Genomic DNA, 20708 nt, shown 5'->3' on the forward strand with positions numbered 1-20708 from the left:
AAATAAAATGCATCTAGAAATTGCTAGCCTTTTAAAGACAATTATAAAATCTGGCATCCAGATTATATTTTTTTCTAATCTAGGCACAAGGCCCGAAATTTTTGGGAAATGGGCCAGTGGATTAGATAGACCACCAGTATGCAACTGGTACTTAATTTATTAACTCCGAAAGGATGAAAGGCAATTTGAACTCAGAACGTAAAGACAGGTGAAATACGCACCCAGATTATATTGAACAAATAATGTCATGGTATTACTCAATAGATTCTGCATTAGTATAAAAAGGATTCAATTTTGTGATAATATTGAGTTCAAAGGAATGTGACCGGCTTGAATCCAGCAAATTGATTTATTTTTCAGGAAAGTCTTTAATTTCTTTTAAAGTAATTTGCTGGCTGATCAAAATCTCATAATTTATCTCTTAATTATTCCTAATATTTTATCCACCGATAACTAATTATATTTCTACTGAACGATTTAAATTATGCAAAATTCGGAATATTGTCTCAATCTATTATTTCTTTTTATGTTCTCGCTCTTACAAATTCACATGCTCCCCACCCCCTTTACCTTGGTATTACCAAGCATAGAAACAATTCAAAAAGCTTGTTTAACAGTCATCTAATGTTTATTGTATTTATTTTCTTTTTATCAAATATCACTTGTTCAATCACTTTGTGTAACCTAAGCAATATTTATGATTTTAGTTTTAGATATCTTTACAGATTCTACTTTTTGCTGATATAACTAATAACTTACTAACTAACATGTGTATAATTTTTCGATGCATATTTCAGACGACCATTCACGTGTGAAACTTCGACCTGACGAGATTTCTTCTTCAGATTACATCAATGCAAACTTCATCTGCGTACGTCAAAACCCTTTCATTCTCAGGGATATTCAGCGTGACACGGAGTGTGACAAGGCTGACCCTTTGAATTACAGGCACAACAGAAACAGGAAGTAATAGTGAGAGAAAGTTGTGATGAAAGAGTACAGCAGGGTTCACCACCATCCCCTGCCGGAACCTCGTAGAGCTTTAGGTGTTTTCGCTCAATAAACACTCACAACGCCCGGTCTGGGAATCGAAACCGCGATCCTATGACCGCGAGTCCGCTTCCCTAACCAATGGGCCATTGCACCTCCACGGTAGATGGATTACAGCAACAAAGATATCAAGAAATTTTGTTGCGTCAAGGGAGAGTCATACTGCTTTAATATCTAACACACTCACCGATTCAATTTCCATTTACATATTATTTAAAATTTTTTCTGTTTAAAAATAGAAAAAAGAAAAAGCGAAAGAAAAACAAGAAGAAAAAAATAATAAATGAGTGGAACTTGAACCGGTGAGTGTGTTAGATATTAAGGCAGTATGACTCTGCCCAGACACAACAAAATTTGTTACAACACACAAATTCACATAAAGAATCCTGCAAACAAGATAAAAGAACGAAATATTAACAAGATTTTACAACGACAAAAAAATATTAAAAACCATGACCATTAACATGTATGAAAGTGTGTGAGAGTGAGCTAGCCACTTACACTTTTCTCTGCAAAATAGGGGTAGTTTATCCTGTTCAGGATATATTATTAGCATTATTCTGCGATTGAGAATTTAAAATCACTTCTTTAACTTTCTGAAAGACATCTCAACGCTTCTAAAAGCAAACTTCGTTTGTTTATTTACGTTTGTCGTAATTTGAATTTAACTTATGAGAGCGTCTCATAAAGCGAGATTTATATATCTTAAATTTGCAGAGGAATTTGTAGTGGGTAGTTTAGCTTAATCGGTCAAAGCATCGTGACGCGTAATCACGGGGATGTGAGTTCGAGTCCACAGCTAGCCACCTACACTTTTCTCTGCAAAATAGGGATAGTTTATCTTGTTCAGGCTATATTCTTAGCATTATTCTGCGATTCAGAATTTAAAATCACGTCTTTAAATATATTTCATTGTTTGATATTTAGATGAATGACATGTTAATAATCTTTTCAATTAACTTTTATTTTATTTCAGGGTCAACGTTATATTGCTTGTCAAGGTATGTATTGTTAATTACGACTACTTGTAGTACTTTATATTTACTCTTTTACTCTTTTACTTGTTTCAGTCTTTTGACTCTGGCCATGCTGGAGCACTGCCTTTAGTCGAGCAAATCGACCCCAGGACTTATTCTTTGGAAGCCTAGTTCTTATTCTATCGGTCTCTTTTGCTGAACCGCTAAGTTACGGGGACGTAAACACACCACCATCGGTAGTCAAGCGATGTTGGGGGACAAACACAGACACACAAACACATACACACATACATACATATATACGACGGGCTTCGTTCAGTTTCCGTCTACCAAATCCACTCACAAGGTTATGACCGGCCCGAGGCTATAGTAGAAGACACTTGCCCAAGGTGCCACGCAGTGGGACTGAACCCGGAATCATGTGGTTGCTAAGCAAGCTACTTACCACACAGCCACTCCTACGCCTATATGAATAATATACAAATCCATGCTTTTAGTTTTAAAATTCTTTCATTACCAATTTTTTGTGTGAAAACTCTATCTGCAGCTAACATGCCTTGACTGCTTGTTTCCTTCAAAAGAATTTTTAAGTTTTCCTTCCTTCTTGTACAACTTAAGGCCACATAAAGCTGGCCGTGACCAATTACGGGAGCTGGCACGTAAATACCAACTTTTTCGAAGTGACGTTTCCTTTCAAACCAACCTAAATTCATACGACTTAAAGCCACAAAAAGCAGTCCGTGACTTATAGCTGATGTTGTAAAAACTCCCTATTCAAAATTTATTACATAAATTTCTTAATACAAATAAATTCGGCACATGTGTGAATTGTTAAATGTGTATTTAAATATACTTTTCAACTGCAGTCGTTTTATATTCTTGATACACTCGGGCAATAATTATTTTCTCTAATGAGTTTGTATATCTATATGTGTAGATGTATGAAATTGTAATAATTATGTATAACACAACAGATAGAATACGGATGGTAGTTCAAATTAATACACTTCTCAATGTTATCTAGTGGTTGTCTGTTGAGATATTACATCGATGATCGTTTGTTACTGAAAGAAAGCTGGCTCACACGCATAAACTTTCACATACTTCCCTTGAACACACACAAGCATACACGCATATACCCACACTGAGTTGAAACGCTGTTTCATTTTTCTTTTCAGTGTTAAATGCTCACCATCACAATTCCATTGCACACACACACACACACACACACACACACACATACACACACACACACACACACACACACACACACACACACAAACATTCACATACACACACACATATACTCGCAGAGTTGAAACGCTGTTTGATTTTATTTTCACCGTAGAATTTCCCTCATCCCATTACCAGTTTGCCATCACCCCGTCCTTTCATATTGATATGTTGTGACGGAGAAAAATAGAAGAGTACTATTATAGTAATTATTGATAAAGAAAATAATTTTATTGTGAAATTCTTCAGGCTCTTCAATAAATGAAATTGTATTTCCCAGGATTCATTTTGTATTTCTTTTCCATATATGCCATGGTCATTAGAGGTGTAACTAAAAAGGAATATTCCGTTAATGATTTTCCGAAAATCCGTACCTGATTTATATTTCCCGATATTTACCTTCTCTGCAGAACGCATCGGCTCTACCAAAGAACTTATTATAATGTATCATACACTTCTTTCATTTATATTTGGAAATCTACTACATTAAACTTCGTTGTGTATTTTAATGTACCATATGTGTATTGTATGTGTGTGTGTGTGTGTGTGTGCATCTATGGTCATACTGGAGCAATCACCGTGATCTTTCTTAGATGTTTCACATCACCACTCTTGTATGTGCCTTTGTCCCAGCTGTTGGCCCATTTGTTGTATAAGAGAGTAACTCTAATTTTCAATGACAATTACTTCTAATGTTTGAGCCTTTGAAAAGCAATTCTCATGCTATGAGCCTGACTTAGAGTTTATTGATTGCGGGAAATATAACGTACAGGATTAGTACAAATAACAAGGAAATTTAAATATGAACAGAATACAGTGATATAAAAATTTCTTTAAATATTTCTGATTCAGTGTTATTTTATGCATCTTTTATTTGAATAGGTGCTACACAAAGTACAGTGACAGACTTTTGGAGGATGATTTGGCAATTAAAATGTAATATTATTGTTCTACTGGAAGATATGAATGCCGCAGGAAAGGTACGTTTTAAGAAATAGAGATTTTAACAATAATTTTATTGAATTGATATCGTATCTATCAGGGAACATTTACAACAGAAAAATTCTTTCTGAAATTTCCTTTATACATATGTATGTATGTATGTGTGTATTGTGCACGCACAGACACACAAATACATGAGCGCGCACACACACACACGGACACACACACACACACACACACACACACACACACACACACACACACACACGCACAATATATATGTATTTATTGTTCTGTGGGTATGTTAAACCGTAAATGTTTAATGGATTGTATGAAGATTTTTACTAAATTACTCTGTTGATAATGTGTTCATACTACACATACTCTCAGTCGAAATGGAAGTATAGAGATTCTCGGTACCAACGTTTCCTACACTAATAATCACTTGATTATATTTGACTCTTCACACGCGTCACATCACGCTCAAATACTTTCCCAATTTCAATTCTCATATTTTCATCACATACGAAATACAGTTATTAAAAAAAAAAAATCAATGAAACGGCTTCTTTTCAATAATTTAAAATGTTTTATTATGGAATGAGCATACTCCCCATTTCAGTTTAATTATGAAAATAATAAAGCAGCATTTTTTGGCAGACGGAATGTATGCAGTATTGGCCGGATGAAGAGAATACTGAGACATTCGGTACCATCCAAGTTGAACATATTGGCACTAGCTGTCATTCAACCTATATACACCGAAGATTTTTTATTTCAAAGGTAAGGCTCTCCATAATATTTCATGTTATGTAAAACTAATACTGCTTAAAAGGTCTAAAACAGAAGCACTTTGACTTTGAAATCAGCGTTCAGTAAAATAAGCTTGCTTCCCAACCACATTCTTCCGGGTTCAGTCCCACTGCGTGACACCTTGGATAAGTGCTTTCTATTAGAGCCCCGGGCTGACCGAAAGCGGATTTGGAAGACAGAAAATGAAAGAAGCTCATCATGTGTGTATATATATATATATATATATATATATATATATATATATATATATATATATCCACATCTACATCTATGTATGTTTTCCTTTGTGTTTGTGTTTGTCCTCCCATCACCGGTTCATAACCGGTGCTGGTGAGTTTACGCCCTCGTAACCTAGCGGTTCGGCAAAAGACAACGATATAATAATTACCAGGCTTTGATAAACAAGTACTGGGATAATGACTGACTGAAATAAAGGATTAAAAAGAATAAAATGTAGTCTAAAATTAGTGAAATGCCGTTGTTTTTTCATTTTCTACTATTTTATTGTTTCTAATATTCTTTGCGATTCAAAATTGACTTCACATCTGAAGCTACGTAGGTAGTACTGAAAGTGAACGTCTTCATCTTTGATGGAAAAACATATAAAAGGAACAGTGTTGGGTAAAATAGCCACACACTCGTATACCGAACTGGTAATAGGCTACTTACGAGAAAAAAGTACAGGCATTTCATCAGTTTCTTTTAATGTTATTGATAAATGGAAACTGGATGACCGTTTTACATTTTGGGACAAATCAAACGAAGAGCTTCAAAAATTTTAACAACAAACTCAACATACTTCATTCACTGATTCAGGAATTCACAGTAGATTCCAGTCAGAGTGCCCTACTATTTTTAGACATCCAAATAAAACAATGTTATTCAGAGATAACAACACACGTACGTATTTGACAAAATATATAAACGAGCAAAAGTCTTACAACAGACTTACAAAAAAACAACAGAGACAATAATTTTTGGACTTTAACTCTTGCCATCCATCAAAAATCAATTCTAGAGAAAAAAATCTAGAAGTTTGCAGAAACTGCAAATTCAAAATTTTCCGATTTTTTAATGTTCATGAAATGAGCCAAGATATTGCAAACAAATGGTAAACCATTTTTTTTTTTTTAAATGTACTCCAAAGTTAAACCTGAAGTCTATATTTATTGAGGCACTGCATATTCATTAATGAATGGTTTATACATATGAGCTCAAGTGAATCACTGCCAGTTATTAATGCTGCCTTTAATTCACTACACGCACATATATGTATAGGGCTTTCCTATAAGTAGGTTATCTCCCTTGGCTAGGCGGCGCTCCATGTAGATAATTAAACTTCCGGAGGCTAACCCACGCCATTGTTATTGTTTTACGTCTTATCATGGATATAAAGCAGCTTGATGATTCAGCTATCGAAGTACTTACTGTGCCTGAGTGAAAGAAATATTTAAGATTATATGGACAGTATGTTACTGGAAGAAAGGCGGACTTGACTGAAAGGTTGAAAGGAATAAAAATTCTGTCGATGAAGGATGTCAACAAAGTAAATTCATCGGACGATAAGTCTGAAGTATCGGACGATACTTCAGACAGGAATAAGCAGAAGCTTATATCTCCTCTCGGTGAAGTATTGCCTGATCTAAAGATCTTTGTAAGTTGCCGAATTTCACAGATAATGACATAATTACCTCGTGCTACGGATGAAAGCAAAGCAACAGTTAAGGAGTGGCATATTTTACCACGACAGACACGTACACGGCATCGAATACCACGATGTGAGTGAAAGCTGTTCTCACTGTATTGTCCGGTGTCTGGTAATCCCTTCGAAACCGACATCAAACCAAGAAAAGAATCCTGACCACAGAGTGTGGGTAATTATGTCAAATGTCACTGGCAATGTGCATTCAGCTGATTGCAACTGTTAAAGCAAGTCACTGAGCATGCGTACATGTCATACGGGAGAGTTCCAATCAGGGGTGGATAACATCTTATAGGAAAGCCCTATATAGAACCCACCCACATTTGATTGAACAAAATCTAATCAACTGTTAAGTATCATCCTCCACTTAAATTCCACGATTTATTGGAGTGAATAAATCTCCTGTTAAGGATATCTCTACGGATAGTCTATAGAAATTATAGCCTGATTTTTGTAACGACGTTTCGTATCCGAGACGCCAGATATGAACAAACTATGAGATCGAAGATGTAAAAAGAGGAATGCCATATTTCGGGAGTTGTTGCGCTTTCATCTGCACCCACCTAACCTCTTTAATGATCCACAAACACATTGCTTCAATATCCACTAAATACAGTGGTGCGACTTATTGAATATACCAATTTTACATATCAAATACAGTCCTAGAAGGTGTTACATAAATATGAATGGCTTGTAGGTACGCGGTATTTCGTTATGCAACAATAATATGCTACAAAGTATATGAAACGATTTTATAAGTCAATATCAATAATGTGTGTCTAAAATTTGTTGAAAATCGGTTGAAAACTGTAGAAATGTATAAGTACTACACACACAGTGTTATAGTGCTTTATATGTGGTTCATTTATTTTCTCCCATGTCGTTCATTTCAAACCTTTTCATGTTTTATTTACAGACAGTTTATCAAGATGAAAGTTGGATAATCAATCACTTCTTCTTTAAAAAATGGCCAGATCATAACATTCCACCTCACGCCGAATATGTCTTAGAATTCAGAAACGCTTTGAAAATCAGAGAAGAGTTATCATACCCTTTGGTCGTACATTGCTGGTTTGTAACTATAATTATATCAACATGACTTATATTTTATATATGTATGTAGATATAATTATATTAATAATAAGCAAACTTATATTTTCTATATAATAATGTGTTGTTTCTTTTTTCATTATTTCTGAAAGAGAATCGATAGTATCAGAGATGAATTTGAAGCTGCCTGTATATATACTCATGTAGCATTGTTTATATTTTTTATGACTCACTTGAGTAGCGAGAAATAAAACTTATGTTTGTGTGTATGTGTGCGTGTGTGGATGGGTGGGTGTGTGCTTTGATGACATAAAATGTTAAATTTTGAAGTGTTTTGTTATTATATAGTGCATTTTGTAGTAAAATTATATTCATTAGGTGTAAAATTCCACAAAGATTTTGCCTAAAGTGAACCAAATGAGCTTCTGTAGAACTTTTACTGCGTTTTCTATTCTTTGTGTAACAATGATATTCAAAACGTTTTTAGAGTCAACTTATGTTTAATCAAAGAAAACACACGTCAACAAAAAGTCAATTCTAAACATTGAGTTGGTTTAAAGAAAAGAAAGCATCGCAAAATAGGATATTGACTGAGAAAAATTACCGAGGTTTACATCCTAGGTTCTTAGTAATGTAGGCATGTGTGATGTAGTAAGTCAAGAAATTTTAACTAACTTTGTCATAAATCAACAGAATCTGTCGCCTCAATAATGATTGTTTTCACCCCTAAAGAAAGATTTTATTTAAAACTGTTTTGGTGGGTGATACAGAATATACTGCCAGACGCGTTACTGTCAAATTTAGAATCTCATTTCTAATATTACTCAATTCTCTTTCTTTTCCTACTCCTGAATAAGAATTGTAAATAATTTATGTTCTCTGAGCCTAATCCAAGTATTTATCTTGTTATTTTTTAAATTGTTGGAAGTTCTCATAATCATTTTATTGCCCTTCGCTCCTCTTTCAGTGATGGCGTTGGTCGTACAGGAGCTTACATTTGCATTGACATACTTCTAAATGAAATGGTGAGTGATCAAGATGTTGATGTACTGGCATGTATCAAAAAGCTTCGCAAGGATAGGATGCATATGGTTCAGAAAAGGGTGAGTAAATGACAACGTAAATAAGAGTAAATACTTAGTCGAATAGCTCGTAACTCTCAGGAACTCTCTCTTATATTGATTTGCTTTCACCTTTTCTCCAAACGGCAATGGCTATTGATGCCATATTCTATGATTTAGCTATTTTTAGAAAGGTGATGAATTGGCAGAAACATTAAAACTTCGTGCAAATTGCTTTGTAGTATTCGTGATTATGTCTGCGCTCTGATTTCAAATTTGGCTGAGGTCAGCTTCACCTATAATTATTCAATCGATAAATAAAATACCTGCCCGATTTTGGGAGTGATTCTTCTCTCTCTCTCTCTCTCTCTCTCCATCATGATAGGAAGCTGTCTGAAACTGCACTAGGTGCTTGTCAAATCTGTACGTTTTTATTCTTATTACATTTAAATGTTCCGTGAGAACATACTCAGGGTATGCAGAGGCTATTACTGAAGCAGACAATCAATGAAATTCCTTATAATTATGAAGCAATAATATCTCAGGCAAAAATGTGTTTAGAAAACGAAAAACAATCTTTTGAAATCACACACACACACACACGCACACACACACACACACACACACACACACACACGTAGCTATTTATTTATGCACATGAATCCACACATTAATTTGATACTTTTATTAGCAGTATCTTGTATTCTTACATTCACATAATTACCTTTTTAGAGTCACTATATTGACTCTAAAGTTTCACTCGCCACCAAGAAGAAATCCACATGGACTTTCTTAATTCCATAACGAAGCTTAAAAGATCGTTCGACTGTTTTCATTTATAGTAATATATTTAATTCATAGTGAATTCCTACTCCTGGCACATGTGTTTCTTATACGCACTGTATAAATCATGTGGGTAAAATGCACGTAGAGGTTTTACCTGTTAGTATGAAACTTTAGCTATTTACAGAATTATTCACTGAATTCCATGCATTGAATTAACATGCTACATGATTCTCGACTAATAACGATATGTCTGAGCTTTTAGCTCTGTACATCTATGTGGGAGGATCTCTCAAGCCATATACCACAGTAATACGGCGTTCTAACAATATATTCACGTTATGTAGGATACAAAGATTCATATGCCTGACTACTTTTAAGACCTCCTCTCTCTTCAGATATGTAAATTGTTCCAATGCTTCAAATTTACGGCTTCTTGCATTCTTATTCGAACCTCAGTTTTTCCAACATCTAAATACGATTCATAACAGTTCAAACTAGTTATTGCATTAATCTCACCCAGTCATTTCCTTCTTCAAGTCCAATAAGGTTTACATGAAACGAAGGTTTTTCTCCTCTCTTTACCAAACTAATGACTGTGAAACTCGAATGATTTTTATATCAAAATTCACCGCTTGCTGACAACACTGCGTTCATGCAATTTTAGACTCATTCATCTCTGTTTTCAGGTACAGCTGGAGTTTATATATGATGTTTTAGTCGAGAACATTTTCACAGGAGATTACGACGTCGATGTCAGTGACATTTCAGAAGAATTCGCTAGACTAAAGGAAACAGATAATTCGACAAGAGTATCAATTTTAGAGCATCAGTTTCAGGTAAGACAAAAATGTAATTGTGATTGAAGAAGTGATCAATTCTTATTGATGGAAAAATCAACTTGTAGCAAGTTTCAACATAGTTTCATCATTATCTCACGTATTTTATGTTTCATTCATAGAAGTATTTTCCTTTTGTATGTTTGTATTGATCTAACATTTGTAATGATTAATCTAGGGAGCCATTTTTTAAATATAATTTCAAGGCGATGATAAAACCAGTCAAGCCGCATAACATGAAAATTTCATTAAAAGAGGGTAAGTTATAAATATAAACAAAATAACTTGTAAATGCATGGCAGTACTCATTGACGTCTTTTTCGTTAAAATTTGCCAATTAATCACTTTCAAAAAACCCCTGCTGTTGATCACTGACACAGGTATACGACTAGAACTATTGTACTTTCTTGAAGCATGAAATCCCCGTTTCGGTAGACCTAAATCAGTCACAACATAAATTCATAGGAATTAACACAGACATTTGAAAGTGTTCTTTTCTACTTGAATGTAAAGCTGTGGAATTTCAGTTATATTTCCAATTCCTGCAACTTCCATCAATCCATCCATCCATCCATCCAGCTATCTTTCTTTCTTTCTTTCTCTCTCTCTAGCTGTGTATTTATACGTCTTTCTGTCTGGCTGTGTATCTGTCTATCTATCTCTTTACCTGTCTGTCCACCCGTCCGTATGTCTCCCTGTCAATCTGTCTGTATGTATTTTTCAGAGAAACGCATTGTTTGCATGAAAAATATAATACTAAATTTATATATGTGAGTCAGCAGAGCGAAAGAAATACATTGGGTGGTCAAGGCATGGCCGCATAAAACATTAGTCCCAGGGTCATTTAATATGGCTGATTAGTCTGTAATTCAACTGGGAAAAATCATTCTATCCCTACCCCGTATCGAACTTGGCATTACGAAGTAGTTTGTTAAATCTCTGGATAAAAGCAGATGATACTTTCACTGTATTTGTAGAGCATTTCTCGGTCTGAGCAATGAAAAGATAAATCTAGAAAACTGATGGAAGATGGAACTTTCTAAGATCAATGAATTGCTTTAACGCAACAGTATAGAATTTATTTTTAATAGTTGTAAATGACTTTCTGGGCAGCCAACTATGTGGAAATAGTCGACAATAAACTTTCAAAAGTTGGGAGCAAATATGAGTACGAAGCTGCGCAATTTCCACGGTCACCTTCCTAAATTCCTTTACAATTTTGGTGACACAAGTGACAGGCAGGCAAAACATTTCCATCAGGACATAAAATCTTTTCTACTCCAGGCACAAGACCTCCAGATTTTGGGGGAAAGGGCCAGTCGATTAGATTCACCCCAGTTCGCAACTGGTACTTAATTTATCAACCCCGAAAGGATGACAGGCAAAGTCGACCTCGGCGGAATTTGAATGTATCAAGAACGAAAATCCTCGAAGAATACTCCAGATCCTCTTAAACTACTTGGTTTCAAATTTGGTATTACTGTGTCCCATTCTGAGAATTTATTTTCGACCATAAACACTAGTTGTTTAAAGATTTGTGATTGAAAGTTAGTTGACAATTGAAGACATGAAATTCTGTGGGTAGGGCCGTGCTGGGGAGGTTGACATAAAATCACGGTTATGTTTAATATGTATATTCCTTTACCTGATAACAGAGACAATAAACGCTTGTCGTCATTTATATACACAACCTAATGAGTTATGGCACAACCAACATTACAATTCTTTTCTATTTCATAATATTAGGTATTCAGTGATATTGCTCCCAAATTGTAAAGTAACAAAAAAAAACAGTGCTTAAGTAAAACCAATGTAATTGATACACAAACCACCAATTACGGCTCTAATTTCTAAATAGCAACTTCTTAAAAACGAAGCAATTTTATACAATTAAACTAAAATAATTCCTACACTTCCTATTTGCAGAGCTCAAATTCAGCATTCATCTTTTTGTTAAGTCAAATATGTTCAGTGTTACGTTGGGCTTGATACAAGCAAGATGAAAGAAATATTTTCTATGTTATTGATGAATTATGTTGTAGTTATACTTGATTTCAAATAATCTCATAACTAAGACATTTTCAGTAAAGCCTGATACATAGTGAATATATTTTATAACTGAATGAATTTTAACATATTACACGTAAAGTAACGCTCAGCATGCTTATTTTTCTCTTCTGATTCAAATTGGTTCTTATAATGTGTAATAACTCTAACAATGTAGTATATGGAATTCACTAATACGGGTATTCATCCTACTCTATGTTAATTTTCCAGAAAATAATTGTCTTGCTTTTTTTTTTTTTTTTTTTTTTTCGTGACTGGCAGAGGAAGAATTAGCGAATTTCAATATCAACGGAGTCTTCATTGATGTAAGTAAATTACTTCGACATTTTCTTTTTGTCGCATCTTCTATCCCGCTTAATTTTAACTTTCTTCTTCGTCTATCAATTTTTTTTTTCTTTCGTGTGACGGTAAATTAGCAAATAGTTAAATGAAATGAAAACGGATTTAACATACCGTTTAAAAAATAATATTTTTACCTTAGATATTGGTTTACTTGAAGAAAATAGTTCATGGCTACAATAAATAAATATAAGTAACAAAATTTAGAGTTTCCTTCATTCCTATCGCTTATAGAATTACTGAGTTTACCAGAATCATCTCAAATATCTCTCTCATTAACCTATCTTATTCACATCTAAAGACATCGTCTTTAAATTTTCCAATAATCTTTAATATCTCAATCTTCTTTTGTTTCGATATGTTTCATTAATTTCCAAACACAAACACACGCACGCACACACACACACACACACACACACACACACACACACACGTTTATTCAAACTATTTTTGATTATTACTATCATAACATATGTATAAAATTTCTTTATTTAACATTATATACTGAGAGTAAAACAATTTCAAAGATGGAATTTTGGCTTGTTCAGGTTGATTCTGTAGGGTTTTTTTTTTTAAAGTTGTGGCCATATCAGTTATGGTCTTTCCAAATGTCTCCTATGCTATTGTTACTTGGCCTGTCGATGACGGTTTGTTTGTGTTACTACTCAGATTCTAGGAAGATGTCTCTTTCTCTCTTACTGAATCCACTTTGTTGCAATTAAAAAGAAACATAATACTACGTGAGACCATAATTGTGTTCAATTTTCTTTGCCTGGATTCTGATTTTTATATTGTTCTTCTTGTTTGCGTTTTATGTATATATATAGGGTCCTTCATGTGAAAAGGAATTCCTTGTTACGGAAACACCAGTAGAAAGTAAAACTGTGAATTTCCTGAGGTTTGTAAGCGAAAACTCTTATCTGAATATCGTAGCATTCTTTAATTCAAATCGGGTAAGTTTATAAATGTTTTGATTTCACATTATTTAAAGCTATCACTGACTATGTCATTGTTTCTAATTTATTATATCCAAAGTGTAATAATTCCAGTAGTTTCTTTCTTGAGATATTGTACATTTTGAATACTGATACTGTGGCTATTAGATGCTTTTTAGGTCTTGCATTTTGAAGGTTTTGGGGGTAAATAGTCAACAGGGAGCCACCCTTCATCAGATGTAACTCATTTACAGTTGCGTAGACTAGACTAATGTGAAATAAATTACCCTAACCTTGGACCCAGCATGCTCCCTGTTCTTAAATCGAAGCAACACTCTTAGGAGCGAAAGTTCAATAACCAAAATATTAGGCCACACACTTTATCGTATTAGATTACACAGTTGAAGGAGTGTACAGAATTAGGGGAAACAAAGTCAAGAGATTGAGAATGATAGTAGCAATTGTTATATTCTTCCACCTTACAATTACCAAGATGGTAAATTCATTCAGAAACGGAGATTACAGCATCAAATACTTTGCTGTGCAGTAGAGCGTATCACATGTTTTTTATAAACGCTTTAAAACCAGGCCTAAAACACCGAAAGCTCCACGAGGCCCCCGTAGGGGATGGTGGCGAACCTTGCTGTACTCTTCCACCACAACTTTCTCTCACTCTTTCTTCCTGTTTCTGTTGTGCCTGTAATTCAAAGGGTCAGCCTTGTCACACTGTGTCACGCTGAATATCCCCGAGAACTACGTTAAGGCTACACGTGTCTGTGGAGTGCTCAGCCACTTGCACGTTAATTTCACGAGCAGGCTGTTCCGTTGATCGGATCAACTGGAACCCTCGACGTCGTAAGCGACAGAGTGCCAACATCAACAACGAAACCAGACCACCTGCAAAGTCAGAAAAACAAATTATTTTTCTTATAATTTAGTTATAGAAGAATGGACAGAACCAATGATCTTTGCATGTACTCCGAAAAGTGAGCGAATTGGGCGAAGAGTTGAGGCCGTTTAGTATATGAGACGCCGTTGGGTAAGAAATGGAGAAATACAAGTAAATGTTGTGGGCACAAATGTAGAGGGTATGGAGGACACTAATTCCGAAGAACAGAACATGCTGTAGTATAACAGAAGATTCAGAGACGTGTTATATGTTATCTGTAATTTATCTGGTTGAAGTGTGTATTTGAACGTCTTTTATATTGGATGCAATGTAGGATGCTTGTGGGTAGTAGCTATACGTTGATTTTATTGGAGATATGCACAAAGACAATAATAGTTCAAGTATGTCCCGATTCTAAAATGAAATTTTAACATGTGATGCAGTTTAACTATATTTGTATGTGCAGTCAACTTTAGATATTATAAGATTATGCCATGTCTATCGCGTGTATTAGATTCAGTTGTTACTACATATAAGTAAAGAGGGAGAATAACAGCTCTGTAACCATTATGCTGTAAATTTATTGTGTATTTGTATGGGTGAAAGCGACTAGGATCTTATGTCAGCATTGAATAATCTTCTCAAATTTATTGCTCACAGAAGAAATATGTGTGGAATTAATTATTTAGATATTGAACATATCATGTCTCTGTGTGGTGGAGGATCAATGGCCCAGTGGTTAGGGCAGCGAACTCGCGGTCATAGGATCGCGGTTTCGATTCCCCGACCGGGTGTTGTGAGTGTTTATTGAGTGAAAACACCTAAAGCTCCACGAGGCTTACCGGCAGGGGATGGTGGCGAACCCTGCTGTACTCTTTCACCACAACTTTCTCTTACCTTCTGTTGTGCCTGTAATTCAAAGGGTCAGCCTTGTCACATTGTGTCACGCTGAATATCCCCGAGAACTACGTTAAGAGTACACGTTTCTGTGGAGTGCTCAGCCACTTGCACGTTAATTTCACGAGCAGGCTGTTCCGTTGATCGGATCGACTGGAACCCTCGACGTCGTGAGCAACGGAGTGCCAACATGTCTCTGTGTAGAACATACACGAATGAAGTGTGGTATAATTTCCACGTATGTGTGTGTGTGTGTGTGTGTGTGTGTGTGTGTGTGTGTGTGTGTGTGTGTGTGTTCTTGTTCTGTTGTAAGTGGTAGCAAGCGTTTGGAGATATTACCAGAATTTCGAGTCCACCGGTATTGACAGCCTAAGGATTAGATGAAGGCCCATAAACGCATGGTGCATTGGTGTGTCCATCCAGTACAATTACGATCCAAGAAATTAGATAGTTATATAAGTGAAACAAGAGTAACTTAACTGTTCTCATGCAAGGCACAGTCGGCAGGGGAAACGTGTAATAATATTATTTTGGTGGACGTTCTGAAGTCAGCAATAGCTGTCATGTACATAGATGTACATCTTCTGGAAATAAAGCTTTGGTTGTTGAAAATGTAAAAGTTTATAAAAACGAAAGCGATTGTTGTAAAACATTTTCTATTAAGTTATTGATAGTGAAAGTGACAGTTGGTCTCTGGCTGGGTCATAGATGTGCTTTTAGCTAGATGGGACAGACTGAAGCCTGTTTATGTGGGGCGGGGGGGGGGCGCTCGTCTGTGCGCGTCATTTCTTTTTTATGAAGAAGGACATTGCTCGAAACTTCAAATGCTTTCCTTTGAAACGAGCTAATTCATTTCATGTTATATTGAATACAAGTATTACATACTATTGCTAAAATGCGAAAATACTAGTATTTTACAAATATTTTCTGGTAGTATTTATAAGCATTTTGTGGTGTCTAATTAACGAAAAAAAATTGTATTTTCTTTCAAAATAATACATGATGATTTCTTATGGTTTTCTGACTGACGCAAAGTGGGGGATATTGGGGTACATTATATGAAAATAATTTTTATGCCAAAAATAATAATACTATTGGGTTGGTGCATAATTATGGCGGCTTTTTTTCAACAAATTTTATTCAACAAAAACAATAACAATATTTAACAAAAACACCTTTAAATGACGGCCGACTTCTTCTTATAAAAATGCGTATTGAAAATCATATCCACATTCGTCATATTACGCTCTACCACTTCGAGAAAGGTTGAAATGCAGCACAGTCATTTCGCGATCTCAATGAACTTTTTGGTGAGGGAACAATCAGGAAAAGCCAAAGTGAAAGATGGTTCAGGAAGTTCAACTCGGGCGATACAAACCTCGCAGATGAAAAAGGAAGAGGTCGACCATCAAATTTCAACGACCAGGCACTTTTGGCAGCCGTGGAAGAGGACGAAAGCTTGACAACGAGAAAGTTGGCTGAAGATTTCAATGTGGACCATTCGAACATCGTTCGTCGTCTCTAAAAGCTCAGAAAAGCATGGAAATTGGCTGGGTGGGTCCCCCACGAACAACAAAGCTGAACGTGTCAGAATTTTTACGAATTTGCTGCAGTGAAATGAGCAAACTCCGTTCCTGAAGAATCACGCCACTGGGGATGTATCGTGGCTTCTCTTTAAAGACGTCAAAAGAAAGGTTTGCGTTCCGCCAGGTGTTTCACCCAAAGGAATACCGAAAGGCGTCCACTGTAAAAAGGCAATGTTGTGTGTTTGGTGGGACAGAAGCAGAATTATTCACTTGGAAATCATCTAAAACGGTGTTTGTAATTGGTGGCATGACGACGATGAGCGTCAACAGTGGCGGATTCCGGACAAGAACGGCAAGCGGCAATTAGATATCAACAGCGACGTTTATCTAGCTCAACTTCATCGCATTCACCCTACAATCGAGAGGAAAAGACAGCGCAAAAAGAACCAAATCGTCTTCCACCACGATAATGTGCGTCCACATGTTGAGCGTCGTGTGTCGTCGAATATATCGCCAATAAGGGCTGGGAACTGCTTCCTCATCCGCCATATCCTCCCACAGAAGTACCTACGGACTATCAGGTCAATCGATCACTGAAAACAAAGTTTTCGACGACTTGAATGACTTGGTGGCCGCTGTCAAAGAGTGGATTACCTCTAAAAACAGTAAGTTCTTCGCCTGTGGAATCGACATGTTGTTATAATTTTTGTTGAATAAAATTTGTTGAAAAAAAGCCGCAATAATTATACACCAACCCCAATAACTTGAGTTGTTAAGGAGCTGCTCAGTCAATTATATGATGTAGATTATTGTCGGATTAAAGTTATCCCAGCTTGTATGGTTCTAAATATATGAAAACACTAAAATATAATATTTTAATTGATTTTAACATTTGTTTCTTTTTTCCGCATAGGATCCACCTAATTACTTGCCTAAGACGCTAAACGGATCTGTTAAAATTGGGCCATATCTCCTACAAGTAATTAGTCTTGAGGACAAAGATATATGTGTACATAGTGTTTTGAAGATTAAGTTTCATAACAAAAGAAAGGTAAGTTTGGTGTTTTTAGATGTTTATAAAATAATTCCACTTTTGAAGAGGAAATTATAGTATATTGGAAGAAATATCTTACATTCCTATTTGTACTATATTCCAGTATTATATTTTTTTTGGCTCAACATAACAACCCAATGAAGGATTTTGTTGTAGAAGAAGCCACCAAAAACATGCAAATGAAATAGAATACATGAAGTTATGGTAAAATGTATGGATGGTCGGAAGAAACAACCAACAACATTGTGTCTGGTACCGCGGTGTTTGGCAAAAATGAATATATCTAGAGGCATGCCAGAATTTTCAGACCATGGGCGTTATTCCAGCATTAAGAAATACGAAGAAATAAGAAGTATTATAATCATACACCAGAAGTTTCAGATATGATAGGTATGAAGCAGAAAATCCAGAATAAGCTTGCGATCCAAAGTAAAATTGAGAAAGAGATTGAATAAATGAGAATTTAAATATTAATATTAAATTTATTATTAATCTTTGGAATTGATGTGGGATCTAGAAAAGAAAAGAAGATGAAGAGAAAATAAAGACTCTCGCCGAGAGAAGAACTGCTTTTAACAAAAGGAACACTGCAACAAAACGTTCGAGCAAATGGTCAAATAATATGAAGATTTGAGAAGAGAAACAAGTTTTGTTCACGGCCGATGCGAAAATATTCTACAGAGAAATAGGGGGTGGGAAGAAAATAACTGTTGAAGACACCTTCCCATGGAAGAAGTTGAAAAGTTTTGGAAAAATATTTGGAGTGATGAAAAGACATACAATAAAAATTCAGACTGGATTAGAAGCACAAAAGAATCTTATCAAAATTTAGCAGAACAAGTATGGGAAGACATCAAAATAGCAGAGCTAAGGATGACACTCATGAAGGTTCGTAAGTGGAAGGCTGCGCACAATAAGAGTTAGTTCAGCGAGTTAATGAAATTATGAGAGATACTAAGAAAACACCTGATTGCTTAGCAAAAGGTATTACTTACCTACTTCCAAGGAATAATGAAACCAAATTTCCAAAAATTATCAGTGCTGTTTATCTACCTCTTAATCTACCACTTCGAAAATTTTATCATCCATCTTCGGGGAGAAAATCTACGCCTTTATGGAACAGAACGATATTTTTCTCACTGAATGAATAAGGGTGACGACGAGGCTCACATGAATGTAAAGATTAACTCTTAATCAATCAATCACATGATCATTATGAACTGTCATGACATACGTGGAAATCTCAGTTCCGCGTGGATTGATTATAAAAAAGGCTATTGGTAGTATACCGCATTCATGGATCTTGAAATCGCTAGATAACTTCGAAATTTTACCCGTAATTTCAAACTTCCTGAAGCACAATATGTCAGTGTGGAATACGAATCTCCAATTATACCACTCTAAGGGAGTACTGACCACAAAAATATATCAGTATCAGCTGTAGCATTTTCCAAGGTAACTTCTTTTTACCTTTAATTATTTTTTGCATAGCTGCAATACCTTTTACAAACGAACTTTACAGAACATGGTATAAGTTTAAAATTGACGGTAAAAAAAATAAGTCATTTGTTTTATATGATGACTTAAAATTCTATGGCAAAGACAATAATGAGCTTGAAGGCCTATTATGTACTTTGAAAGCAATCAGTAATGATATCGGGATGGAATTAAGTCTTGATAAATGTTCCAAGGCCATTTTCTAGAAAATAAAATTGAAGACCTCAAATTCTGTCGTGTTAGATGTTGACACAGTCATAAAATAACTCGAACAGGAACAAACTTACTGCAATTGAATCAATCCAGAAAATATGACGTAAATATTTTCTTTCGGATTTTATTCACATCATGTTCATTACTATTTTTTCATATTACAGTCGAGGATCGAAGAATATCTGATGAATCACTTCCTGGTTACCATTTGGAGGGACAAAAATTATCCAGCATGTGTCGACATATTAGAACTAAGTGATATACTGAGCACCCATCAAGAGAAGCAGGTCAATAAAAAATTTACCGTGCATTCAGGGTAAGTGCGAATATTGATTGATTGTAACGGCAGTCATACGACTCAGTAAAAGAACATAGAAAGTATACATCCAATATGACAAATATATAGAGTATACATACAAAGTGACATATAAAAGGACGGATATATAAAGTATGTGAGGCGCAAGAGAAGATGAGATGCAAGTTGACGGACATAGATATGATATATATATATATATATATATATATATATATATATATATATATATATATATATATATACATACAAACATATATATGGTGACAAACATATAAGTATACATAAAAATGGACAGATATATAAGTATGCATTTGACGTGAGATGTGTGTGTGTGTATATATATATATATATATATATATATATATATATATATATATATATATATATATATATATATTATACACGCAAGGTATAGAATGTAGCCGATATATAAATTATACAAAGTGACATATCGAAAGGTGATGGATATGCTTAAGGATACAAGCTTCGTTTATTTAGCCATTTATCAGATTGTCCATATGGCTC

At 35.1% G+C, this 20708-nt stretch overlaps 1 protein-coding gene across 2 annotated transcripts in view; it reads left to right on the plus strand.

Moving 5' to 3' along the window:
- The window catches only part of LOC106883354 (receptor-type tyrosine-protein phosphatase C), a 59613-nt gene that overhangs the window by 34854 nt on the left and 4051 nt on the right, over positions 1-20708 (plus strand). For both annotated transcript variants that reach the window (XM_089346231.1, XM_089346230.1), the window contains exons 14-25: positions 798-871; positions 2027-2051; positions 4143-4240; positions 4863-4985; positions 7634-7788; positions 8735-8870; positions 10301-10450; positions 10657-10708; positions 12779-12822; positions 13684-13809; positions 18017-18154; positions 20032-20183. In XM_089346231.1, the coding sequence (XP_089202357.1) occupies positions 798-871; positions 2027-2051; positions 4143-4240; positions 4863-4985; positions 7634-7788; positions 8735-8870; positions 10301-10450; positions 10657-10708; positions 12779-12822; positions 13684-13809; positions 18017-18154; positions 20032-20183 (1273 nt within the window). The remainder of the gene's footprint in view (positions 1-797; positions 872-2026; positions 2052-4142; positions 4241-4862; positions 4986-7633; positions 7789-8734; positions 8871-10300; positions 10451-10656; positions 10709-12778; positions 12823-13683; positions 13810-18016; positions 18155-20031; positions 20184-20708) is intronic.

Source organism: Octopus bimaculoides, chromosome 30 (assembly GCF_046866305.1).
Source record: "Octopus bimaculoides isolate indiv1 chromosome 30, ASM4686630v1, whole genome shotgun sequence".
Classification (NCBI taxonomy): Eukaryota; Metazoa; Mollusca; class Cephalopoda; order Octopoda; family Octopodidae; genus Octopus; species Octopus bimaculoides.